Raw genomic sequence first — 27,076 nt, forward strand, 5'->3', positions numbered from 1 at the left:
TGTGACTGAGAATTCACCAACTTCCATCTGCCCTTATTGAACCTTTTGTTCTTTCTTTTCGTTTTCTCTCAGAAAACAGTTTTCCCTATTCATCTGGGCTGAATTTTCCAGAACTCTTCCTCTATTTCTCCCTTCCAGCTCAGTTACTGATGGTCCAGGGTAATGGATTCCACTCCCCCGTCCCAAAGGAGGGTAGGGGTGGTGGTTCTGGGTGTGTTCCAGCTGGGACCTTAACTGAGCTACAGGGGTAGCCGCTGCTTTGCTGACCTTGGGGGCCCTTTCCAAACAAATTGATGGGAGAGGGGCCCGTTTTAATTTACTTTACAACACTCAAGGCTGATTCATTTTGGAATGATTCAGGGGATCTGAATGGAGCCTGAAAGTCTTCCGTTTCAAAATATTATTACAATAATTAAAAATTCCTGGTATTCAATTCTCAGTGGTTTTATGAGAAGAAGTATGCAGTAGAAGAAAGAATAGAATATACTTCCTATTAAAATGGCCAGTTGTTCCATCTCTTCCTGATGCCCCCTCTCTCTTTCCAGCCATACAGAGCTAGTTTCTCTGCCTCAACGACACTCTTTCCCTTTTGCTGCTTAGCCTTTGCACATGCATATCTGCTAGGGACCCTTGTTCTCCTTCTTACCACTGCCTGTCTCAGTGGAGAGGCTGAGAAGTCCCCTTCTCTAAAGAATCTTCTCTACCTGGCCAACACAGGCCAGATGTTCTCCTGCACACTTCATCACACTGTGCGTACCTGTACCACAGCATGGACTGCACTGAACTGTAGTTCCTGTTGGCCTCCCCCAGTACACTGTGCGCTTTAAGATGGCAGTGTCTGTGTGTGGCTCGCCATCATGTCTGTGACTTCCAATACAGGGTTTGCCACGTAGTCAAGTACTTAAAACCAGGCAGGGTCACCATCAAGGATAAAGCATAGGAGGCCAGAACCAATGCCTGCCAAGAAGAAATGCTGTGGCCCCCCTGGCTTTCCAAGGGGTCCCCCAGAGGAAATCTACGCAGAAGAATGCTGGAACCTGACCATACAGAAGCTCTGGAAAAGCTCTCAAGGGGGAATCATTCTAATCAAGACCTGAGGAGCAGCTGGTTCACCCAGGGTGACTGCTCTGCTCTCTAGGTGAATGGGAACCTCCCTGTTGGCCTCAGCCCTAGAAGCTTCATGAATACATGAGGAGTGTCTACCCTGGCGAACAACCCAGAAGATAGAGAGGGTGCCTTTGGGTAAGTCATCCTCTGATGGGATGGAAGCTGCCTGATAGAGAGTTATCCCAGCCCTCCCCGTCTCAGAGGACCCGGGTTCCTTTACTGATTCTGACAGAGGCTTCAGAATCTATCCCACGATAAGTGAATGGCCTCCCAAAGCCTCCAAGAGCTGGAGGCAACCAGGAGTCCAGGCCCACTGAGCCATAGCCAGCCCAGTGTCTAGATTAGGGGCCACAGCAGGGCCACCTGCTGCCAGGGCATCTTCAGCCTTCACTGCCACCTTCAGGTTCCGCCCCCCTGGCACCCCACTGCAGCCTTTCCCAGTGCTCTGCCTTCTGCTGCATGCGCTGATGGGTGGGGGAGGAGGTGCCACTGCCTTGATGACGAACAGGGGGACATGATGGGATTGCTGAGCTTCAGGCCCCACTAAGAGGAGAACAGATGCATGACAGATGTAGGACAAGCTCTAGATGACATAGGAGGTAGGAGAGAGACAGTGCTGGGTGACAGAGGGAAGGGAAGGGTGATGAGCACGAGAAAGTTTAGTAATCAGTGACACCTTAAAAGCCACAGGCCTTACCTTCCTTATGGAGGAAAAGTCCAGATGTGTGATTCAGCCGCCCTACTCGTTGGAGAGACAGTAGAACGATCCATTTCTCCCCACCCTGAGCAGCCAGATTTTTGGAAGCCACAGCCAATGGGTGGGGTGGTCAGTTTCTTCCCAGTTCAGCAGAAATGTGGCTCTCTGGGCAATGTTTGCTTGGAGTGGAGCGTTTGGGGTGAGAGCGGGCTTCCCGCCCCCACAGCACCTCTTTGGGCTCTGCAAGTCTTCTCATTTTCCAGGCCCTCAGCTCACCAACTATTGTATAACAGCTATAGTTCTAATAATGAGCTAACATATAAAACCACAGTGTGCCAGGAGCCGTGCTGAGTGCAACCCAGATATCTTGGTGCCCGCAATAGCCCTGAGACAGCAGTGCTATCATGTCTCGGGGATGGGTTGGGGAGAGCTGGATGGTGGTTGGGTAACCAAGGGCGTCAGCTGGCCATGTTGGTTGTGAGGTAAACAAGGGATGTGATGCCAAGGATCTTGAGTATCTCAGAGCTGGCGGGCCCGGGGGTTGGGTACTGTCCTTCATACAGAACAGGAAAAGTCTGAGTGATTCAGAGATCACACTGGTCCCAGAAGGAAAATGAGGAAAAGAAGACTGACTAGGGAGGCTGTGGGTGGAGCGGGCCTCCAAGCCATCTGTCTGAGCAAGGGTGGACTTGGGCTGGGGGAATGCTTAGTCTGGGTAGAGGCTAAAAACTGGGCTGAGAATCTCTTGGGGAAAAGAAGCAGCCCTCTCCTGCTGTTCTGCGGCCATTGGAGTCTTATGTGGGGAGGGGGGATTTCATTAGCCATCAACTGCATCAGCAACAGCAGGGGTTCAGGTCTCCCCGAAGAGGGCTAACCTCACTCACCCTGTATTCTTGATGTTCTTCCTTTGGGCTGCCTTGGTTTCTATTCCTTGGTCTCCAAGTCACTGGACACAGAGTCTCCCTGCCCTATCAACTTTCGCCTGTAGCTGATACCCCAGGGAAGTACCCTCATCCTAGTATCTCAGGAAAGCAACCCAGAAGAGGGAGAGAGCAGGTCAGGCGTATCCTACTTCCCTCTCAAATGGGGATGGGGAACCTTTTTTATGCCAAGGGCCATTTAGACATTTATAATATTCTCAGGCCATACAAAATTATCAACTTAAAGATTAGCCTATATTTAGTCACACATTTAATTAAGTCACTCCTAATGCCTTTTCAGGGCCAGACCAACTGATTTCGCAGGCCTTATACGGCCTACAGGCCAGACGCTCCCCACCCCTGCTTTAAAATATTCCCTGTCCTCAGTCCTCGTCCATTTCTTCAGGCCGTGGAGGCCAGAGCACCGGAGCTGGAGTTGGTCAGGCAGGACCACTCACCTCTTTGTTTCTCTGTATTGCGTGTATGGATGGAGGCTGTGTTGAGTGGTCCTACTGCAGTCTACACGAGGCCTCCTCCGTGGCCTCCCACAGCTCCCCTCCTCTGAAGAATGAAATTCCCTTTCCTCCCGTGGCCCGTTTCTCTCTCACCCGACTCTATCCCCCTGGAAGCTGCTCAGGCTGGTGATGAAAGGTCTTGGGATTTGGCCAGGGCGGAGGTGGAGAGTCACTTTCCCTCGTTGTGTGGCTTTGGACAAGTCGCCCCTCCTCTGATGGTCTCAGTTTCTTCAACTGTAAAACCAGAGATATTGGGCTGTCGCTTATGAATGGGTTGGTGCCCTATGCTTCACTGGCCACTGCCGCTGCCCACACTTTCCAGCAGTGACAGGGCATGGCCTGCCTGTTACCTGGGGAGCAGTAATCAACCCAGAAATCTTGTTGACAAGGCTGAGGGCAGAGTTTCCACTGGAAAAAAGCAGCTTGCAGGAATAATTGCTGTAGATAAGAAATGGAAATATATCAAAGTAAGCTGTGTATCTCCTGCTCCATGGCCTGAGGCCTCGTGGGACCCTGGCTCCAAGAAGCTGCCAGTGCTCTCAAGAGTGACAGGACAGGCAGCCAAGGAAGTCCTGGGGAATGGCCAGGCCAGGGAGTTTGTTATCTCATTTCTCTGGAGTGACCTGTTAACCCTTGACACTGCATGGGGCGTCAGCCCTTGACTTTTAGAAGGTTCTCCAAGGTGCTGTCTATTCCCCAAAGAGTTATTTGCTGAGATTGCGGGTTCAATCCCCGGTTGGGGCACGAGTGGGAGGCAACCAATTGATGTTCTCTCTCACAGCAATCTTTCTCTCTCTCTTCTCTATCCACCCCCCCCTTCCTCTCTCTAAAGTCAAATTTTTAAAAAAGAAGCACCTTCAGGGCTAAACTCCTTCGTGCAACTGCTGAGTCATCAGCCACTTCATTTCCCATCATTCAGTCAGTCATTAAATAGTTCGGTGCACCTCATATGTGTCTTCGAGCTCAGTGCTGGGGCCAGCCTACCCTGGAAACAATGGAACCCCAGACGGAGGAGGCAGGAAGGCTTGGTAGAGCTCATGCAGCTGTTCACACTCTTCCACAGCGTCCTTTTCTTGGGCTGAAGACTGTTCTCCCCAGGTGAAGGCCGATGCTGTCTGCATTCACCCTTACTTACCCTGTGGGACTCAAGATCATACCTGGCAAATTTATGAGGTCAAATCAAATTCAATGTAGCCCAGTCTAGCCTCCTCTGCTTCTCCCCTGCCACCTCACTCACATCATAACAATTTTCCTTTTTTTCTTTTCCATGACAATTTTTCAGCAGATGGGAAGTGGGCCCCTTTTTCTAATTTGCACAGTGGCACCATGTGGTGGCCCTGCTGACCCCTCCTCTAGAGACCCTGTGGGAATGGCCTACTAGGTTTACCTTGGGTGGCTGCAAAGAGCTGGTCTAGGACCAGTGATCTAAGCAACATAATGAAGAACTTTCTAAACATAGAGCCATCCAAAGAGAGTGGATTGCCCTGGGAGATTGTTCTCCATGAGGAAAAATGTTCAAGCGCAGGCTAGCAAACTGGCTAGAATGTTATAGGGGGGGATTTAGGTGGTTAGACTAGGTGGTGTGAAGTTTCCTTCCCATCTTGAGATGTTCTGAGATGACTGGTATCTGTTTGGTTTTACTTTGGGCATTGTAGTCTGCAGAAAATAATTTCCAACCGTTATCACCCATATTTAAAACATGTGCATGCAGGAGCTGGGGAGACAACGGGGGTAAGAGGTGGTTTGCACAAGGTATCTATTTCTATAGTTCGCTTCCTCTCTTCTTGCCCTCATTTTTTGCCCTGTTCCCCCTCGGCTTCTTTTGGGAGGTAGGTAATGCTGAGACTGCTCTGGAAAAAGAGTGTGGGTATATGTTTGGGCTAGTGGAGAAGGAAGAAGGGGCATCACCCTGGCTGGCCATGATATTGCTGTGCCTAAGTTACAGTGGCATGAAAAGATGCCAAATAAAGAATAAGGTGGGTCAAACAGTGTTCACCACTCTATGGGCAGAGCTGGAAGGATGAGTAAATGAGAAGCGGCGAGGAAAGGGCGTGCACGCACATGCACAGTTGTGGCTGGCATCCACACGGGCCTGCCTGCTCCAGAGAGCCCACGTGTGGTTGACTCTGTACCAATTTTAGGAAACAGCAGAGTGTTCTCCCCTTCTGGGAAATCACTTAGCTTTCCGTTTCTTTCTAGACAGAGGAGGATCTTGTGTCCATGTCAACAATTGGAAAGCCCAGTTTTGATCACTCCAGTTCCAAGCCCACTGAGCTAGGCCCCGCTCCTGGGCTTCCCTTCCCAATGGGGCTCCTTAGGGGCCACATCACTCCTGCCCTTTCTGCTCCTTAGCCTCTGAGGGTGAGTGGGCCTCCCTTGCACTAGCACGTACGTTGGGACTCATCTGGTTACTGGGGGTCAGGGAAAGCTCGGTGAGGGAATCTCACTCCTGAATGGTCTTAGGCCTCATCGTGATGGGGATTCTGGCCTTGGGGTGGCACATTTTCAGAGCAGCAAAGGTCTGAGAGGTCAGACCTCTTGTCCACCACTTGTCCTCCCGGAGTCACAGCTGCAGCACCCTCAGGGCTCTGAGGAGAGTCCAGTGGATGTGGTGGCGTGACCCTGAGCCCAGTGGCTCTTTGATCCTTGTCTTGCCTGGGCTCTGCCCAGGTCACCCTGCAGACACCACTCCATGAGGCTGACCTGATGAGTCTTGGCCTGGGATGCCCATTTCCCAGAAGCCACTGGAAGATGGGGTGCCTGCTGTGTGAGCTGATGGGCAGACGTGCCAAAGAGGCAGTGGTTTTGGTTTGGATGACTGGAAGGAAACCTGTTATCTCTTCATTTCTTGCAAAAGCGAGGTCAGGCCTGGGGTCAGGTTCAGGCAGGCGTTTGATGTGGGATGCAGACCCTAGAGGAATGGAAGCCAGGGGCTTTCTGCAGGGCTGAGCTCCACCCCTTCTGCCTATCTATGGCTCTGTGCTGGGGCTTTGGGTATTTCTAAAGCAGAGGCAGGAGGGGGTTGCTGTGGGGACAGCCCCAGCAAAAGTAGTGGGACGTTTTGTGTACTCAGAACATGAATTGGGGGTGGGAGTTATGACGTGGTAAAGGGGGCTGGTAGTAAGTGGTGTTTTTCCAGTTGTCCTTTTTTTTCACCCTGTGTCTTTGCCTCACATTCCATACACTAGGACCTGAGAGCTACACCTAAGATAATCTCTCTGACAAGGACCATCCAGTAGTGCACAGCTGCATGGGGAGGGGAGGCCGGTATGTGGAATGGTATTTTCCCAGATAAGAGGGGCTGGTTGGCGCTAGCCGGTTTGGTTCAGTGGATAGAGTGTCATCTTGTGAACCGAAGGGTCCCTGGTTTGATTCCGGTCAAGGGCATGTACCTCTGTTGCAGGCTCCTCCCCAGCCTGGGCCCTGGTCAGGGCATGTGCAGGAGGCAACCAATTGATGTGTTTCTCTCACGTCAATATTTCTCTCTGTCTTTCCCTCTCTCTTCCACTCTCTCTAAAATCAATGGAAAAATATCCTCGGGTGAGGATTACAAAAAGAAGAGTTGAATGGCAGAATGGAGTCCTGACTGAGGCCTCCCATGCCCTGATTTTGGGAGTCTTGGGAGGAAAAGACATTTTCCCCTCGTGACTTGGGCGTTATTCTTTTCATTACTCCCTGACTCAGAAGTGAGAGGTGTCCAGGGCTTTGGCTTGGGGAAATGACAGATGTTTCCCTTGGGAAAGGCAACTGAGCAGAGACTCCGGGCTAAGATGCTTAGGTTCATATCTGAGCTCCAGACACAATCGTGTTCTCTGTGCCTCAGTTTCCCACTCCTGAAATCGGAATAATAACAGTACCCACCTCGAGGTTGTTGTGAGGACTAAATGAGTGAGTGCTTGTGAAGAACTTGGGGCAGGGCCTGGCAGAGTGATAGTGTCTATGCTGATGCTTATCGCTGGGATGGGAGGAGCCAGCAGGAGGCAAGGGACGCACATGAGCATGGCAGTCAGCCTGTCCTCGTGTGACCCCTGGCACCCCACTTGCCTGGCCATGGAACCCACGGCAAGTCACTCAGAGTTCTCTGGACTTTGGTGCTGCCATCTGTAGAAGGGGCTGCTGCTCACCTCACAGGATGTTATGAGCTGACGTGAGATCCTGCGTGCGAGCTTTGCAGGCTGGCACACAGTAGGTACTCCGTGCACTTTATTTTTTAAACTCAAGAGTGGTGTCTACCTGGATCTCATGTCTGACTTCTGAGCATCTTAGAGGTGAAGGGCAGGAAAGCAGGGGTCCTTTCTGTTCCCACTGGGCTCTCACCTCAGCCTCTGGGAGCAAGCAGGGCATCTGAGGGTTGGTAAGGCCAAGGGGTAGAATCCTGAAGTGCATGGTCAGCCGGGGCCTTGGGCAGTACAAGTAGAGGGAGCAAAGGAGAACTTAGCTTGGGGGTAAGTGACAACATGCCTGTCCCCAGCAGGTATGCCTCCTCCCACCAAAGTCCTGGGCAGCGGGCCAGCCTAGCCCAGGTTACCTCAGCTCGTGATTCACTGATGTCTTCCCCGGATGTTCCATGGGGCTGGCAGTGCCTGAGAGGGTGGCAAGTGGGCTCAGTGGGCTGGCAGCCTTAGGCCTGGGCCCAGATCTTGGAAGCCCCTTCCCTGTCTAGTCAGGCCACTAGGAGGCGGGGAGACCAAAGTTGGGGGTCTAAGCCTTCCCCATCGGGGAGGCTGTCACCAGGTTGCAGCGTCAGACACCTGCGTATCTATATATCACCCCAGCCACCTCCTGTTGGCATCAGTGAAGGGAGGGTGTGTGTGTGTGTGTGTGTGTGTGTGTGTGTGTGTGTGTGTCTACGGGTGGATAAGCAGGGCTGGGTGTGGGTGGAAGTGGGGAGAGTGAAGTTCTGCCAGCCCCACCTTGGTGACCTGTCAAGCCACTAAAACCCAGAGTCTGGGCAGCAGAGTCACCTTCAGCCCTCACTGAGGCCGGGGGAGTTGAGAAACTGTCTGGGGAAGAGCTAAAAGTGGCAGAAAACATCCTGTTTGCGAGTGCGCAGCTGGATTTAACCCTTGCAGCACTGTGCCGCCTACACCCAGTCTCCACAGACAAGAGATCCCAGACACCTGTCATTGAAGCTGGCCAGGCCCTGGGCTGGACCCCAGCCTATGGCCCCCAGCTCCCCTAGGCTCCTCTGTGTCCTACATGGGGTGCTCTCCAGGCCACCCTGTGGCTCTACTTCTCCGAACACCCCTCACACCTGGGGTGAGGGCTATGGAGCAGGAGTGCCCCCTTATAAAGAAGCCCTCCCCCCCTTGACACCCTCTCTTCGAGGGGAGAACCTCCAGTCCCCACTGCCCTCGCTGCTCCTTGCAACTGCCTGCCCAGGGGAGGGCCGTGCTGCCTGGCTCCCGCCCCTCACCCCTGCCCGCTCTGACATGGCACGCCTGCCCTCAGCAAGTCACTTCTGTCAGGTTTCAGTCCCTGACCTAGAATCAATGTCCCTGGGAAGAACCTCTGTCACCGGCTCGCCGGGCTCCTTAGAGGACCGGCTGTGAGGTCAGTGCTGAGCTGTAAATAAAATGTTCCCTCTCTTTTCCTTTCAGAGCCCTTTCGGTCAGAAGTGTCTGCAAGACCTCACAGAAGGGACCCCTGGGCTCGCCTTACCTGCCTCCTGCTCCTCCAGGTGGGTGTTCCACCCTGACTTTCTGTTTCCCGGGGCGGGATGGGCCATGGGAAGGTGCTGGGCTGGGGGAGGAAGAGGTCACTACCCTGGGCTTCGCACATGCGGGTTGGTCCTGTGTCAGCAGAATTCGAAGCAGCCCGCAGCTGAGGCCCAGAGACCTGCCAGAGAGGCAGTGGGGGCTCAGAGGGAGGGGCCTGCTGCCTCCCAGGCTGGGACCCCCGGGGTCCGTCCAGCATGGTGATGTCTCCTCTCCTGCTCGCAGCTCCTCTTTCTCTCTCCTGCCCTCCAGTCTCCTCCTGTGTACCATTCGTGGGACTGCCAGGCCCCAGGCCATAGATGCCCAGGCCTCTTCTCCAACTCTGGACTCTGGTCCTCGACTCTGGCTTCCTGGCATCAGCAAATAACCCCACGCAGGGCTGCATTTTCTCTCAGCTCACCCGAAAACTGTGCTTTTCACAGGAAGCCTCTGGCTGCCGGGCCCAGCCCTCCGGCCTGCCTAACCCAGAGCTCCACCAGGAGCCTTGCTGATGTCAAGTCCTCCCAGCCCTTGTGTTTCATCACATCTCCCAGTGAGCCCGTGTGACGCCGAACATTTCTTACACGGATTTGACTGATGTTCCCCCACCCCCACATTTGACTTCTCTTTTCCACCAGATGTTTGGGCTCTTAGATGATGCAGTCTGTGGCAACGTCATGATGACTGGGAGTTGCAACATCTCAGCTGACCTGGGGTTAAGCCACAGGCATCCTAGACAGTTTCTCTTATTGCCCTGCAGTGCGATTGGGCCTCTGGGATCCCTGCCCAAATGTTAGATGTGTGTGATACTCTCGTAGCCCAAGAGTCAGCCTAGACCTGGGGTGGATTATAGGGACACTGTTGACAGACCCACAGTCACTTTTTTTTTCTTTTTAAATTGTTTTAAATTTGTGAAATGTTTTCTATATACAGACAGGCATATAAAACATAAAATCGTCTTTTAATAATAAGATACCGTATACTTACCACTCAAAGAAATAGAATGTGGCTACTACATAATGCCTCCACATGCCCTTTCCCATGCCTATCTCACCCCCTCAAAGGTTAACAAAGGTTTCTGTTAATCATTGCGTTATTTTTTTTTAAATAGTTTATTGATTTTTAGAGAGAGAAGACGGGAGAGGGAAAAAGAAAAACATCAATGTGAGGACACAACATCTCCCCCTACTGGGGATTGAGCCTGCAACCCGAGCATGTGCTCTGACCAGGAATCAAACCTGCAACCTCGTGGTGCACAGGATAACACTCAACAAACCGAGCCGCACCAGCCAGGGCTGCATTGTTCTTTATTTTAAAGTGTTTCTCTCTCTGCTCCTCTGTCTCTCTGTCTCTCTTTCTCCCCTCCCACCTCTCTCTCTCTCTCTGTCTGTCTCTCTCTCTCCCTTAGTATATATAAACATTATAGTTGAACAAGTGTCAATCTAGCTGCAATAGGAAGAGGTAACAGTGTCACTATTATTACATAAAAGTTCCCAGGAGAAGAAGAGCTGAAGGAGAAAGTCAGAGGACCTACTACACCTGTCCGCGATCAGGGCCCCTCTGTGCCTTTGGGACTGACATTCCATATCCTTATCTGTCCCACTTTCCCTTGGCTTGAAGCTCTTTGTGGAACTTTTAAAAAATTAAGTATTCATTTTGTGCATTTTATAATCATAGTTGCTAGAGATACCTCAAGGTTTGGGCTTCTCTGGGCCTCATGTGTAAAGAGAGTGATAATAGCACTTCCCGCATTGGGGTGATATGAAGATGAACTGAAATAAAACTCTCATGGGCTTTGATGTGTCAAACCCTGGCCCAGAGAGCATGGGTGGGAGGGTGCACAGAAGGGTGCTTATCCCCTCGTAACTGGCCTTCTCTCTTATTTTTCTTCTGACCTGAGGGACCCTCCTACTGTTGGGCCAACGAGCCACTTACACCTGTGATGACCCTTGCGAGGACTCAGATAAAACTGGGAGGCAGCAGGGTCTGAACCATTTCAGGGAGGCCCGAGGTGCCCCAGAAGCAGCTCTGAGGCTGACCGCGTTCAGGATCAGAGGCAGCAGGTGGAGCCAAGGGCCCAGCGAGCCGAATGGGAGAGTCACGTCAGCTGTTTCCTGAAAAGGATTTCTCTGAACTATTATAATTTGTTCCTTCAATCTCTTTCCCCCTTTTCTCAAGTTTGAAATCCATCTCTAGATGATAATGCTTATTTATAAAAGCCATCTCTGAAAACAAAATCAGTTAGTTGTATATGACTCACGTTACTCAGAAAGACATTGAAAAGAATGTGCTAAATTTATACTGGGCGGGGGCGGGGAGGGGGGAGGCTTGATTACCCTGGTAAACACAGCAGGGGCACAAGGCCTGTGGGTCCTGAGCCGGATGGCTGTGAGGAACTGGGACAGGAGTGACAAGGGCCCAGATTTGGGCGTGTGAGTCCTTTATTCCCTCGCCTTCAAGAACCGAGCGGATGAGAGGTCCTCTGTGCATGTGAGGTCTAAGGCTATTGGTGGTCCTCTCCTTTTCTCCTGAAGGCACTGGGCTCTGGGCAACACAGGCCTCTGACCTGCTGCTGATGCCAATGGAGCTGACGCCTGTGGTGCATATATGTTCATTCATATAGTCCTTCTTTTCAACCTTTAAAGTAAAACTCCATTCTTCAGACGAGGACAGTGGGGCACAGAGAAGCTAATCACTTCACTCAGGGTAGCCCAGCTAGTAAGTGGCAGAGGCAGCCTTTGCCCCCAGGCTATGAGCAACTTCACCACAGCGTCACCCACAGGTTTGCTTTCTTGGGAAAGGGAGCCCTGCTCCTGCTGGTGACCAGGAGGGTAAGCTGGGATGTGGAGAGTCATGTAGTGAGGGCACCAAAGAAATCCTGCTCAGGCCTGGGGAGCTGCCCAGCTCCACGGAGCTCCCGATAGATGGGGGCAGGGGGTGCCCAGGATGCCCGCTGGCCCCGGCACTGACTCTGGCCCTGGCCACAACCTGCCGGCTGTTCTTGCAGGGATGGAGGCGATGGCGGCCAGCACTTCCCTGCCTGACCCTGGCGACTTTGATCGGAATGTGCCTCGAATCTGTGGGGTGTGCGGAGACCGAGCCACAGGCTTTCACTTCAACGCTATGACCTGTGAAGGCTGCAAAGGCTTCTTCAGGTGAGTCCTCCCCGAGGGCAGGAAGAAGGAGAGGAAGCAAGATTTCCCATGAAGAAAACCCCTGCATTTTCCATGTCTCCTTCCTTACCGTGTCCATGGCACATGCCAGTTCTCACAGCCACTGGGAGCCACAGGGTCTTGGTAAGGGGTGTGTCCTTCCACCCTTCTCCTCACTCCATCTGTGTCCTCTGACCCTCCAAGAAAATGCCTTCTTGAGGCCACTGTGCAGGTCCCCATCTTTCCATTCTCCCTTGACCCACAGCGCCCTGCACTAACCCGGGTGTCTGTCCTTGCCAGTGAACTTCCTCCCCAGTTGACATTAACAGCTTTCTAATCCACGAGACAGGCATGTCCTTGGGGAAGCCCAAGACCTTGACCTCAGAGCTTGCCCTCCCATCCAAATCAAACTATTTCTTGGAATGAGGGAAACTGCACCCCGGGCCGGACCTCCATCCCTGATCTCTGCCCGTATCTTCCTTCCCCTGTGGCTTGCTTGTCCCGGGTTGGAAAGCCAGCCTCAGAATCCCAGGCAGTGTCAGAGGTGTGCTGTTTGGCCAGCGCCAGTTTCTCTACCAGCTGCCTCTTCTCTTTCTCTGTGAGCCCAGCATTACCTATGGGATCGGTGTGGGGAAAGTACTGGTAAGGGAAGGAAGGCGGTTCCCATCCAAAGCCAGGAAAGGAGGATGGGAACGTGATGAACTACGGTATGGGACTGGGAGCCATGAGGAATTAGCATTGGGCATGTATTGGAGGGAGAGAAACCTGAAGAAGGTATCCAGAAAGGAGCTCTATGCAGGAGTCTTGAGTGGAGGTAGGCAAAGGGAAGGACAGGGCTGCAGCCACCAAGAGCGGAAAGAGCAAACCAAGTCCAAAACAAGGACACGGAGGTCAGCCTGGCTCCCTGAGCTGCTGGGCTCTCAACTTGGAGGACAGAGTGAATCAGAGGCCTCGGGACCTGTGTGGGTCCCCTCTATAAACACAGGCTCCAGGCTCACCTGCCCTCTGTCCCGGGAATCAGCAGGCCTGGAGTTTCATTGCCTTGAGTAATCGCCGGGCAGCGGGGTTTCTGTGGGTGCTAATTGCCTGTTTGGCCTGGCACGGGATGCCCGCTCGGCTTCCCAGCAGCCTGCTCCCCAGCTTGGGGAACCAGACCGGCAGCATCGCTGGCTCTGACTCTGTTGCCACGTCTCTCATTCCTCTGGCCTGAAGCCTGCACTTCCTGCAGGGTGGGCCTTCCAGAGCCCAGGCCGAGGGTACCAGGAGCCGCCTGGACCCTTTCCTGCGAGGGCTTGGGGATGAGGAGCTGCTCCTGAGTGATCATGGGGGAGTCTGGGTGCACATGAGGGCCTGGTTCCTATCACGAAACCAGTCAGAAATGTGTGAGCTGGGTCGCTGGCCATGCCATTCGCTAACTGTATGTTCTTGCTCAAATATCTTGACTTCTCTATGTTGCAGTTACTTCAACTAAACCACATGGTACATTAATATATAATCCCTCTACTATGTACAGTTAATCTGAGGATTAACAGGATTGTATATAAAAGTGCTTTGAAAAAAACATAAAGTGCAAGATAAGTATATTATTTTTTAGTGTGATGGGTCAACACTGATGTTCTTAATAGAACCCCTCCCTAATAAAATTACAAAAGTTTCTCCAGCCATCCACCCCCCTTTTGTGTTTTCTTTCACAAATTCCCTCATCAGATTTTAATGAGCATCTATGATCCAGACATTGGCTCGGAGTTACTAATATGGAGACTCCTGATCTTGAGTCCCACAGTCCCACGGGGCTGGTGAGAAGGCAGGTCACATCTCCCCAAAGGTCTGCAACAGCTCTTGGGGCTGTTTGATTAATTATGGACCCCACCCCTAAGTCCCCTTTTTTCCAGGCCACCTACTACTGGGTTCAACTCTGGAAGATAGGACCCTTAGGTGGCTGCTGGTTGGATGATGGCATGTTGGAGGTCAGTTCCTCACTAGAGTAGCTCAAATCTCTGTGCATCTGTGCTTGCTGCCCTCAGACATACCTGTAGGCTCTGAATCCTTGGGACAAGACTGGGTGAGGAATCTGGGTGGGGGGAGGATGGATTCTCTCATGCCAAGGACCAAGTGTATGAGATGACAAAATGGACAAAGATGGTAGCCACCACTGACACTGGGATTAGGATTTCACAGGCAAAAGTGACAAGGGATTCTCGAACAACAATTTGAACTAGACAAACACAGCATGCTGCCCATAATGCCAGGACTTGCAGGCAGGGGTTTTGGCCATGAGCCAGGAATAGACTCTAAGGCAGTGGTTCTCAACCTTCTGGCCCTTTAAATACAGTTCCTCATGTTGTGACCCAACCATAAAATTATTTTCGTTGCTACTTCATAACTGTAATGTTGCTACTGTTATGAATCGTAATGTAAATATCTGATATGCAGGATGGTCTTAGGCGACCCCTGTGAAAGGGTCGTTCGACCACCAAAGGGGTCGCGACCCACAGGTTGAGAACCGCTGCTCTAAGGAATCTTGGAGAGAAGAGCTAAGGGTGGGATATGGTAGCATAGTGCGTCCACAGGCAACATAGCCACACTGTTGATCTGTGGTGACATGGATGGCTCTGGGTCTGTTATCTTGTTACCTTGTCCTCGGTCTGCTTGTATCTTTATTGTCCCTGTCTTGATGACTGAGTCTGGCTGCACTATCTGAAGCATCAACATCTCTGTTGGGGTTTGGTTTGAGTTTTGTTTGATAAACACACACACACTCAGAATCGATCCTCATTATTTGTGAATTCTATATTTGCAAATTTGCTCACCTGCTAAAATTTACTTGTAACCTCAACATCAATACTTGCAGCAATTCTGTGGTCATTTGTGGGCATGTGCAGAGCGGTAAAAAGTTCGAGTCTCCCAATGCACACATTCCCAGCTGAGGGCCATGTTCTTCTGCCTTCTGTTCAGTTCTTGTGCTGAACAAGTGTCCTTTTCGCAGTCTACTTAGTGACAAGTGTTTTGCATATGTGTGCTTTGTGCTGATGATTTCACTGTTTCAGATGGCCCCCAAGCCTGGTGTGAAGTGCCGCCAAGTGTTCCCAAGTGCAAGAGAGCTGTGAAGTGCTTTACAACGAAAATACACGTTAAGATAAGCTTTGTTCACACATGAGTTCAGTATTAACAAATCAGCAGCATATATATTAAATACGGTGTCTTTAAACAGAAAACACACACAAAACAAGGTTATGTATTGATCAGTTGACGAAAACGTTGTGATTGGAGGCTCACAGGCTAAGCCTGTATTTCCCCCAGAAGCAGTGGTTCAGTATTCCCTAATTCAGTGTTAGGGTTGACTTTATAGAATGTAACTACCTCGCATAACAAGAATGGACTGGATTTACATAATTTATCCTTTTCTCCTTAGCTTCATTCAAATCTACTTAGTATTCTTCCATTTTAGTTTAGTTCAAATAGATGTTTGAGAATCCCTTGTCACTATGTCTGTGAAATCCTGATCCCAGTGTCAGTGGTGGGTACCATCTACGTTGAGCACTGCAAGCTTGGGAACACAAAGATAAGGCAACCAAGTCCTTTCTCTCAAGGAGTTCACCCAACCCTTTCAAGCCAGTTCTCAAGGAAAAGGCATCACTTTAGTGCTGGGTCACTGGCTATTTTTCAAGCCCTGGGGACCAGTAATCCTGTTTGACCACTAGTGTTTAATTGACTTCTAAGGTAGTCAAACTAAACTGCTCTAGGAGCTAGTTGTGGTCAGCCCAGCAGGTCCAAAACTCATAATCAAGCTCCCAGGGGAAATACAAGGTCAGGGTCCTGTGAGGTTCTGATCACAACATCTCATCAATAGATCAATACATAACCTTGTCTTGTGTGTGTTTTCTGTTTAAAAGCACCTTATCCTATATAATAAAAGCCTAATGTGCTAAGTGTCTGGTCATCCGGTCGGCCATTCAACCAATCAAAGTATAATATACTAATGATATGCTAAGGCTGCTCAACTGCTCTCTAGTCTATGATGTGCACTGACCACCAGGGGGCAGATGCTCAATGCAGGAGCTGCCCCCTGGTGGTCAGTGTGCTCCCACAGGGGGAGCTCCACTCAGCCACAAGCCGGGCTGACAGCTGGCAAGCGCACGGGTGGTGATGGGAGCCTCTCCAGCCTCCGTGGCAGCACTAAGGATGTCCCCCAAGGGCTCCTGGATTGCAAAAGAGCACAGGCTGGGCTGAGGGCCCCCATTCCACCCCAGTGCACAAAATTTCATGCACCAGGCCTCTAGTTTAATACATATTGTTGATTTATTAACATTGAACTTATGTCTGAACAAAGCTTATCGAACATGTATTTTCCCTATAAAGTACACCACAGCTTTCTTGCACTTAGGAACACCTAGGTCATCCCAGCAGGTCCAAGACTCACAATCAAAGTGAAGTGTGATGATGAAGGCTGGACAGTTCTATTGCTGTATGGTCAGGAATTAGAGACAGCTGTGAGCCAGTCCTCCTACAAGCTAATTCATGTTGCTCCTCCTACTTCCTGCTCCTCTGGAATACATGGACAACCTCAGAGAAAGATGACATGTCCAGTGCATGGGCAGGCTTATAGATGGTTATATGTCTTGGCTATATGTTAACAACCAGAGCACAAGTAAGGGCCAGAGGGGGAAATATGTAGGACTCCTGCAAAGTATATTATGTAGTGGATGACCTATGGGTGTGCATGAATCTCTGGTCATGAAAGGCTTTGTCCAGGCTCTAATGTAAAGGGAATAGTGTAAAGGACAGAGAAGAAAACCAGAGGGGTCCCTTGATAGAGAGAATGAAGATCTTGGTGAAGTTTAAGAGGCTGTCCTGGAAGGCAAGACTGAGAAGCAGGTCACTGTTTGCCTCTCCATCTTGTCTTCATCCTTCCTGTTAACCTCTCCTTAATCAGAACCCTGTGAAGCTGTATGTTGCAAAGTGCCAAGTGAGCAAAGGCCGTGTGGAGAAATGCCTTCTCAGTTGCCAGCCCTGAAGTTCTCAGGGGCCTTGTCAGTTATGGGTCTTGTAGCATGCATGGGGGCAACGAGAAGGCTGATGAGGACGCAGGAACACAAGAAATGTTCTTTCACGAAGTTTCCCCAGCTGATATTTGTAGAAACTGTGATGTAAAGGGAAGCAGAGAAATGGGGCAGGTGTCCAATGACTTAACACTCAAAGTGCTTAAATGTCAATGGAGTAAATAAGTAGAGAGGAGGGGAGGAGCGGCCGCACAGGCCATTCAATGGGCACCAGTGAATGAGTCACCAAGAAGTCAGTGCTGCTGGGGGAACTTTGTCCAGGTCAGCCTGGCACTGGCCTCCCGCCACAGCCGCTCAGGAGTGTGAATGGAAGAGAACAGGGGTGGGCTGGGCACATTCTCTATGGATGGGCTAAGAGCAATGCTGGGAGCGTGGGTAGAGAAGGCCAGAGTATTTGGAAAGGGAAGATCACTGGATTTGTCAGGAAAGGCAGCTGCAAAGAGGTGATGAAGACCTTACATGTCTTTTTGGCCATGTTTTGTTTCTTTGGGAACTCAGCACTTTTATCAGGGCGCCCTGGCATGAGTCCACTCTGCACGATGGTAACGTAGGGCCAGCAGAGAGAACGGCCAGATGTTACCCACACTTCCAAGCCGTACAGCTCGGGTATGCCTCTGTCCATGGCTTGTGAGTCCAGGGGAGCCCTTTAAACACGCTCTTGGGCTGTTGGGGGCATAATTTTTGACTGCTGTTCTCTCTGCGACTGAGATCTGGGAGATTCATGATAAGGACCATATTATGTAAGAACCCCAGAGGCTTTGGAATCAAACAGAACTTGACTCTAATCCCAGCTTTCACATTTGTTAGCTGTGATGTCACTTGGGCCCTTGCGTGTCACCTGGAAAGGGGGATAATCCCTATTCTGGAAGGGTGCTGAGAGCCTGGGAGGTAATAGGTGAAGGACTGGCAAGAAAAGTCTGAGTAAGCGACAATTATGCTTTCCCTTTCCAGTATCTTAGTTTCTGAGAACAGGTCAGCCTTTTCTCTCCTCCATCAGGGACCCTGGAACGCCCGTGACTGTGACGTGTCCGCGTGTCCGCGGGGATCTCTGAGAAAAGGGGCCTGCGCAGAAGTTAGCTATCAGGTGTGAAGAAGGAAGGGCTGGGCCAGGAGGCTCTAAGCGACCTTTACTCCAGTCAGAGGCTCCGCGGAGACTGGCTGGTGCTCAGGGAAACTGGACAACCGTTGCTGTAACTCCCACAAGGGCTGCGGGTCTGAGACACCAGCAGCAGCAGCAACATAAAAAGCAACCGCATGTTCTGAGCCTCCGCGGCCTGCAGAGCCCTGGTGTTGGCTCCCAGGTTCTCAGGTTCTCGCTGGGATGGTGCAATACCGCCTTCTGCAGCCTCCCGGCAGCACTCCCTCCCCCTGCCTCTCCCTGCCCTTGAGTGAGTGTGTACTTTGTGTCCAGTCCTGCGGCCTTTACTTAATCCTCACACCTTCTCTGTGGGGTCGCTTTCATTTTACAGATGCGGCAACTGAGGCCTGAGGAGATTAAGTAACGTGTCCACGGTTGTGTATTAGGATTTAAATCCAAACAGATCAAGCTAACCAAAGCTGTACTTCCTTTTAAATTGTTACATAGTTATAGTGGGTAGTAGATTTTTTTGGTTTAAAAAACCAAACCCCTGCATATGGTTTTGTTGGGGTTTTTTTTAAAGATGCAAACCGTTCAAAAGGACATATTAGTGAAAAAGTTAAGTCTCCTTCTCAACCCAGTTCTCAGGCCCCTATCCCCTCCCCAGAAGCTGTCACTGTTACCAGCTCAGATTATTTATATAAAAGTGGGGGAGGGGCGGGTATATTCTAGTCGCCATTCTGTGTCTTGCTTTTATCTGGTGAGGAACGCTTCTTCAAGCTTGTTCGCGTCCGAGCATCCCTCCTGTGCCCTGCCCACAGCCACCTCCTTCTGTCCGCTGCACTCGGCCTCAGTGACCAGGCCTCCACTGCTGGGCGTTTGGGCTCCGTCCTGGGCTTCTCAGTGCCGCAGAAACCACCCTCTGCACGTACTTTGGGGCCCATGGACTGAATTACCCACAAGATGAATTCCTGGAAGTAGACTTACTGTGTGAGAGACTCTGTGCATTTTACGTGGTGGTAGATATTGCCAAACTGCCCTCGAAAAAATAAAAGGCCTGTGCTCTTTACTACGTCGTTAACCTACCTTCTGTTAAAGTTGATTTTTTAAAATCACCTGCTGAGAACGCTTGGATGCCATCACATACAAACAGCCATGTAGGTGCCACCTGTCAGACCACATTGGTCTTTCCTACCGGAAGCTCCACCCACCAGGCTCCTGTATCCAGACCAGGTTCTGAGATTTCGGTGACACTCAGAGCAGCAGCAGAGACAGAGCCCAGAGCTGGTACTTGGCCACAGGCTCAGGTTTTGCAAGCTGTGTCTCTGCTGGCAGGGTCACCTCCTGGCAAAGGACCCTGCTGTCCCAGGCCCGAGACTCTTCTGGCCCCAGGCACTTTATGCTTTTGTGAACTGCTTGTCTCTCGTGCCTTGGTGAACAGGTCTCTGGCATGAGATTTGGTCCATGTCCTCTCTCACCCCTGACTTTCTAGAAACAGTGTCTATGTTTAGCCCTGTTGCACCGCCCCTACCCCCTCCTGAACTGGGGTATAATTGCCAACCGTCCAGAGGATGACAGGGTCCAGGGTCAGAGCAGCAAAGGCAACAGGCTCCCATGGAAACCCGAGGCTCCGGTTTCTCAAAACCGAACCAGCTCACAGGCAATTAGCGCTGGGAAGAAGGCAGGGCAAGGTGTGCATCTTCAGGACAGAGCACCGAGCCAGGCCTGGCCAGTCTGGCTGCCCTGACTCCTCGTGGGCATAGGCTAGATGACAGCCACACGTGTGGAAGTGTCCTTAGAAGGCAGGAGAAGAGCTAGGACGTGGGGCCCTCGGGACCAGACACAGCTGAGGGGCTGCTCTGGGATCTGGGCTCCAGGAAGGACCTGGGGCTGCCTGGTGAACTGGCGAGGGAGCTTCCCATCCCCCAAAGCTGACCCACTCCAGAGCCTGATGGTGCTCCAGGTGATGTGTAAACTCCGTCTTCCCTGCTACAGTTCCAGGGCCTTTAGAGGAGCATGGGGAGAGCTGCTGACTGTGTTTATTTATAATAATAATTGAAGAGCTTCGTAAGTTTATAGATGACTTTCTGCATTGCGCAAATAATGCAGAGATGCACTGCAAGGTTGGTGAGCGCTGGGACAAGGTGTGGCCAAGAGTGAAAAGCATGGGTGGCATTCTCACCACAGGTCTGGGCCCTGCTGTGAGATAATGTGCCTGGCCGAGGACTTTCAACTTTCTGCTTTTTTCCCTCCCTCTCGCCCTCCCTCTCTCTTTCCCTCCCCCCGTTCCCCCTCCCCCACCTCCTCCTTCCTCTTCCTCTTCATCTCTCCTTCCTCCTCTTCTTCCTCCTCCCTTTCTCTCAATACTCCTAGGCTTCATACTGCAACTATGAAGCTGGAAGCAAGGGCACTGCTTTTCCACAGCCGGGGCTGGCGAGAGGCTTTGGCTCATGTGTCTGGAGGTGCCCTGTGTGTGTCCTCCTGGAGCCCATGGCCCAGAGAATGAACAGGAAGATCACTGAGCCTGACAGGGGAGTGGGTGGGAGGATATAGCCCCTCAGCCCCAGGTGGGGAGGGGGCGGGGTGGAATGCCCAGTTGTAAAAAAAAAAGGGGGGGCGGGCGGAGGGGAATGAGAATTTGCTCTGAATTAAAAACTTCTGGTCTTTGAGTAGGTTTAGAGAATTATGGGCATTCTGGGGGCTTGAGCATTTGTGGTAACAGGTGGAGCCTCGAGAACTGCAACATGGGAAGGAGTAAGGGGCGGGGGGACCAAGCTCACGTTCCAGAGTGGGAGAGATGCCCTGTGGTGATGATAGCATGTCATTCCGGGGCAGCCCTCACAGTGCCCAGAGTACTTCCACACTCTCCTGTCCCCTGGAAAGCTGCTGGGAGGAATGGGGGCTCAAGGGGAAAGGCTTCCTATTTCCATAAAGGTGGGCAAACGCCTGCTATACGGTGTTTCCCTGGGTAGTCACCGCAGGGGCAGGACACAGCCTTGGGTGGCCTGGGCTCGGGGCTAGACCACCCCCAATAGCCTAGGCCCTAGGCTACTCCGCCTCCCTGTAGAGCCTGGTCTGGTGGTTGGCCTCAGGTAATGAGGGTTGTGACAGGAGGGACAGGGGCCAATGCCAAAACCAACAACAGCTACTTCCTGGACCGCTGGGTTGTCCTTCACCTTGATCTGTGCTCAAGGGCCAGCTGCTCCGAGCCCCTCGCCTGTGGGCTCAGCTTCATGGGGCACATTGAGTTTCTGGGGATGAAATAGCACCTTCAATCCAGGAAGCTAAACGCTGAGCACCACATCCCTAAGGATTCCAACTTGGGAGCCTTCACTTCCTGCTGAATCGCCTCACTGATAAGTTTCTTTACATCAGCTTTCCCTTCCATGAAACAAGGGCGTGCACTAACAGTGTCTGGGCCCCTGCGGGCCTTAGGGACTGTGACTGCCAGCAGAGCTGGTCCTCTGGTCTCTTCTCCCCTATCTCTAGGGTCAGGTTGGCTTGGCCCCCATGTGTCCATGTCAACTGATTGTGTTTTTCCTGAATCCCTGTATGTTCTAGTGAATGTGAACAGTGAGTCATTTGTCACCAAGAAACATGAGTGTGTGACTTCTGGGGAAGATGATGTCACCAGCTCATCTCTGGGAAAAGGAGAAGGTCAGGCCTGGGCCTTCAGTTCTAAGGCTTAGCGCCTCGGAGGATGCTACTCAGGGAGAAAATGATTGTGCCATCCTCTTTCCCGGCTAAATCCCGCCACCTGTCCTGGGGGAAAAGCGGGGCCTCCCCTTGCTGGGGCTGGGGCTGGGGGAGGGGGGCAGAGGCGGGAAGAGAAGAGCCTCTAAGACATGGGTGTGGGAGGCCTCTCGGAAGGTGGCCTTGGTGCAGCCTCCCCTGTGGGATGGTTGCAGTGAGAGAGGAAGCGGAACCAGGAAAATGAGTTTGCACACATAGATACACGTTTACAGTGGAGACCAGGTGGGTGTTGGCTTCCTAGCGGAGAACCTCTGACAGTTTTCTGTTCTTACAGAACCTTTGTTTCCTTGCCTTTCAGAAAACCAAAGCCAGACCTTAGGGCTCCCCCCTGCTCACCTGGCCCCTTCTCCTTCTGGACAGATTCTGTCGATGTCTAAAGCTATGGTTGGGCCTCTCCTCCCTTCTCCCTGCACCTGTGCACACGTCTTTCCCTGGATCGGGGATGCCCTACCCCCAGCCTTCCAGATCTCTGGACTCTTAGGAAGTAAAGGCTGACACTAGCATCTTCATCTCTCAAAATGGCTCTGTAAAAGCAGTGAGGGCTACTTTGCAGATTTCAGTATTTTAAATTTTTTTTTTACTCGGTTAATTCACTCGTATATTTCCTGTGCAATTAACAAGAAGGTGAGGGGTAGAGTGCTGTAGAAGTAAATGAAGCAATGATGGGAGCAGAGCAGACAGGGAGGAGCAGAGCAGGGGGTGTCACTGAGAGTGGCCCAGTCGTTTGGGGAGAAATGTACATCTGGGGCCTCGTGGGCAGGTTCCTGCTGTCACAGCAGCCAGGCCTGGGGAGCTGGAAGGTGGGTGACCCAGTGGAGGGCGTGTCCTCTCTTGGCAGACGCAGCATGAAGCGGAAGGCGCTGTTCACCTGTCCCTTCAATGGGGACTGCCGCATCACCAAGGACAACCGCCGCCACTGCCAGGCCTGCCGGCTCAAGCGCTGCGTGGACATCGGCATGATGAAGGAGTGTGAGTGTCCAGGGGCCAGGGCGGGGGGTTGGGACGGGACTGGGGGCAGAGGAATCTCTGGCTGCTGTTTATGCGGGTTTGGCCAGAGGGGTGTGCCCGCCCTTTCCCCATAGCTGCTGGCATCCTGCCATCGGGGCCAGCAGCCTGGGGAGGGTGGCCGAACCGCCAGGGTGAAAGCCTCTGCGTGTCTGGGTCTTGGAGGCCAGGAGGAGCCCTCCAGTGAGGCTGGTGGGAGGCAGAGGCCGGGCACTGCCTTCCTGAGCTCCCAGGTCAGTCTTCCTCCAAGATGCCATCCCTGTGCTCACAGCTCCCTGGATCCGAGGGGAAAGAATGAGGCTCAAGGACCCCAGGGTGCTTTGGCCTTTGGGAGAGGGGCCTGCTGTGGTTGGGGCGGGGAAGAGTGGTGGGAGAATGAATGTTCCGAGCCTGGCTGGCATCGGGGTCTGCCCACCCCAGCCTTCCAGCCTCTCTGGCCCCGGGAGCAAATCTGAGGGCTGGTGCCCAGGGGATACTGGGTGGAACGATTCTGTGAGGGGAAGCACTGGACTCTCGATGACCCTCTAGATCCAGACAGAGGAAGAGGAGCAAGCCTGCAGGACATTCTGTCCAGCTCTGGGCGGGCGGAGAGGATCCGTGGGTCAGTTTCAGATGTTCTGACCCCTGGACTTTGCATCTGAGCTCTGGTACCAGTTACTTGGTAACCAGAGTAGACACTGAATTCAGTAGATCCTGGGAGGGGCTAACCAGCGTCTTCGGGGGCTCAAGGCAGGGGCACTGAGCTGGCCTGGGCATGGGTGCTCTCTGTACATTCAGCCCCTGCTTTGCCACTTGCTCACTCCTGTCTGCAATCTGCACTCAGCCCCGCGACAGGGCCTAGGCCCTCTAGCCAGGGGTCCTCAAACTACGGCCCGCGGGCCACATGCAAATACAAATATTGTATTTGTTCCCGTTTTGTTTTTTTACTTCAAAATAAGATATGTGCAGTGTGCATAGGAATGTGTTCATAGTTTCTTTTTAAACTATAGTCCGGCCCTCCAACGGTCTGAGGGACAGTGAACTGGCCCCCTGTTTAAAAAGTTTCAGGACCCCTGACTTAGAATATCTATCTTGTTGGGTCATCAGAAGAACAGAACTCTCCAGGAGCCGTATAAGGAAGATGTATCTGGAACCAGAGGAAAAGTCACAGTACAGGGCTGAGGGGATGGGAAATTTCTTCCTGGATGGGAAAAAACAATCTCTTGTTGAGAAACAGGCGAGTGGAGGCCCTCACCCGGGGCCCCTCCTCAGGCCTTGACAGGGTCCCTCTGGCAGGTCTCAGCCCCTCACTCCTGATCCCAGCTCCCCAGCCAACACTGGCAGCCCTGGCAGGAGTTTCCAGGCCCTGTTGCTCCTCGCCCCCACGAGAGCCTGCAGGCCCCGACATGCTCATCGCTCCGTGCCCAGGCCCCTGCCCCGCCCGGCTCCTGTGTTTATCCTGGAGCGTGCAGGCTGCAGGCCTGGGTGCCTCCTGGGCTTCTCACGCGCTGCTCAGTGCGGCCTGCTCCGTGTGAGCCGGTGCTGGACACAAACCAGGTGCAGCCGCAGCCCCTGCTCCGCCCCCGGGGAGTGCCTGCGCAGCCTCCAGGGGCAGGGAGACTGGTTCTATGGCTCCAGCCAACCAGGAGCAGCACAGAGTAACACCTCTGGGATTCAGTAAGGCTCTGCCCCGGGAGTTCCGGTCAGGGCCGGCCTCACTGATATCCCCGAGGCCTCTCCCCTGTGTCTCAGGGGAAGGAGATGATCTATCCGCTTGCAGCAGGAGGAACACTTAGAAATCCTCTGAGCCCCATGAAGGTAAAGCTATCAGGATTGGAGTCAGAAAGCAAGTTGAGACTTGACTCCAACTCGGAGTCCCCTCCTCGATCCCTCTTGGGCCGCACGGAGAGCTTTGCAGCCATAGTGAGGAGCAGACTTGAGTGGGTCAGGGGACCCCTGCCCAGGAGGCCCCTGTGGTGGGGCCAGCCATCCAGAAGTGGATCCTCCCCTGCCCCCAATCAGCTTTGTGCCTCAGCCATGCCAACCCTAGCCTCAGTCCTCCCCATGGAACCCGTGTCCCTGGGTCTGCTGTATGCCCAGTGCGGCCCATGCCCACCGCTCTCTAGATGCCAGTGCAGGGAGCTACACTGAGCTGGGGATGGGCCCCAGAGCTCCACTTAAAATAGAAAACCTGGCCCAGCCGGGTAGTTCAGTTGGTTGGAGCATCATTCCATACACCAAAAAGTTGTGGGTTCGATCCCCAGTTGGGCATGTTCAGGAGGTAACCAATCGATCTCTCTCTCTCTCTCTCTCTCTCTTTCTCTCTCTCTCTCTCCCTCCCTCCCTCCCTCCCTCTCTTCCTCCCTTCCTCTCTCTAAAATTAATAAACATATCCTCGGGTAAGAATTTTAAAAAAGGAAAATAATAGAAACCTTGGTCTAGCACTAAGCTCTTAGACCACTTCCTGGAAGGGAAGTTTCTTCCAGGGACAGGTGTGGTCCCTGCCTTGGGGCAGCCCAACTTTGGGAGGCCTGTCAGCTCCTGGTCATATCCCTGGGCCCGGAGTTCCCAGTCATATCCCTAGGATTGCTGCTCATTTACCACCAGGGCTGGCTGTTGCTCCAAGGCCTCCCGCTTAGAGACAACTGAGTGCCAGCATTTGTAAACCATAGGACACCCAGCTCCCTGTGAGAAGCCCTGGGTGCCAGGCCTCTTCTGATGGGGCAACGGAGGTGGCCCTTCCCTGGAGGAGGCTAGGAAGGGGGAAGGGATGAGCCTGGGAACCAATGTTTATTGACCACCTACTGAGTGCCAGATATGTGTCAGACACATGCATTCTCTTGTTAAATTCTTATAAATTCCTAAATATGTAAATACCCTTTAAGATTCAATAGATGAGGAAATTCAGAAGAATTAAAAGAACATGCCTCTAAGCTAATAAGATGATGGCGTGGGCATTCTAACCTAGGTCTGTCTGTTTCCAAAGACCAGACCTATGGGCTCCAGCCCAGCACAGCCCCCAAGTATCCCCAGTGGGCCAGAGCTCCTTCATCGTGCATTTCCAGGCACTGCCTAGGGCCTTACCGATGAGCTAAAGAGAACTTTGTCCCACTGAAGTCTCTCTTTCTCTCTTCAGGTCCTAGTTGACTTAATGTCCTTGGAATCCAAGAAATTTCATAGTTGAGTTCTTGCTTCTTGTAGACCAGTCCTGCACAGAAGTACATATTCTGTTAACTGGTTTAACATGTTTACAGTTGTGCATCTTTTGCACCCAGCATTAGCACAGAACCTGGCACATAGTAGGTGCTCAATAAATGTGTTGAATGATTGAATGTTTGCTTCTTTGTACCACTACATCTCCCATACTGGTCTATAGATCAAGAAGATCCCCCAAACCTGATATTATCTGTGTCATTCATTTGGAAAACCTTTATGTCTGCTTCCCTGCTGTTAGGCCACCAGTGACAATTTGAAATGTTTATAAGTTGTTTGTGCTTTCAGATCTTGCCTCCCTAACTCGATTCGCTGGCATGGGAATAACTTGCCCAAAGCTATTTTCTCGCTCGGCAAGGAACTTAGTAAGAGTGGAGAAAAGCTACTAGGAAGCCATACAGGTTTCACAAAATCCATGTACAGCAGATTTTTGAATAAGTTTTATTCAACGTTGCTTCATTATAACATTGATGAAATGTGGTAGGAACTAGCTCTTATTCACATCCTTTAGGCTATGGTAAAACAGTTTTTGTTATTTGTCATTTTGCTTAGTTATAGAACCCATCCACATGCTAGGTAAGGCTTAACTGCACATCTCATGCACTTTATTCTTTGGAGAGCCCATCAAATGCTCTTTCAGAACCTACTTGCTCTTATTCTAGGTCAGTGGCTTTTAACTTCAAAACATATGTCCTCCTACATGATAGTAATGGCATTTTTAGTAGCAATTCACTGAGCCAATGATAATCTCCTACGGAATTAATAACCCCTTAAACAAATGATGTATTTCATAAATCACAATAGCATCTGCATATGTGAGAGACTTATGATTTATTCAGTCCCCAGACAATGTGGCCTGGAAGGAGGCTCACGGATTGGTGGCCCCTGTTTGAAACCAGCG

General features: G+C 51.9%; 1 protein-coding gene across 1 annotated transcript in view; it reads left to right on the forward strand.

Moving 5' to 3' along the window:
• Positions 1–1,135: 1,135 nt before the first annotated feature.
• Positions 1,136–27,076, forward strand: part of VDR (vitamin D (1,25- dihydroxyvitamin D3) receptor) — a 50,150-nt gene continuing 24,209 nt past the window's right edge. Inside the window, exons 1-4 of the mRNA XM_005877388.2 lie at positions 1,136–1,242; positions 8,840–8,919; positions 11,943–12,090; positions 22,817–22,947. Coding sequence (XP_005877450.1) covers positions 11,945–12,090; positions 22,817–22,947 — 277 coding nt within the window. The 5' untranslated portion in view covers positions 1,136–1,242; positions 8,840–8,919; positions 11,943–11,944. The remainder of the gene's footprint in view (positions 1,243–8,839; positions 8,920–11,942; positions 12,091–22,816; positions 22,948–27,076) is intronic.

Source organism: Myotis brandtii, unplaced genomic scaffold (assembly GCF_000412655.1).
Source record: "Myotis brandtii unplaced genomic scaffold, ASM41265v1 scaffold517, whole genome shotgun sequence".
Lineage (NCBI taxonomy): Eukaryota > Metazoa > Chordata > Mammalia > Chiroptera > Vespertilionidae > Myotis > Myotis brandtii.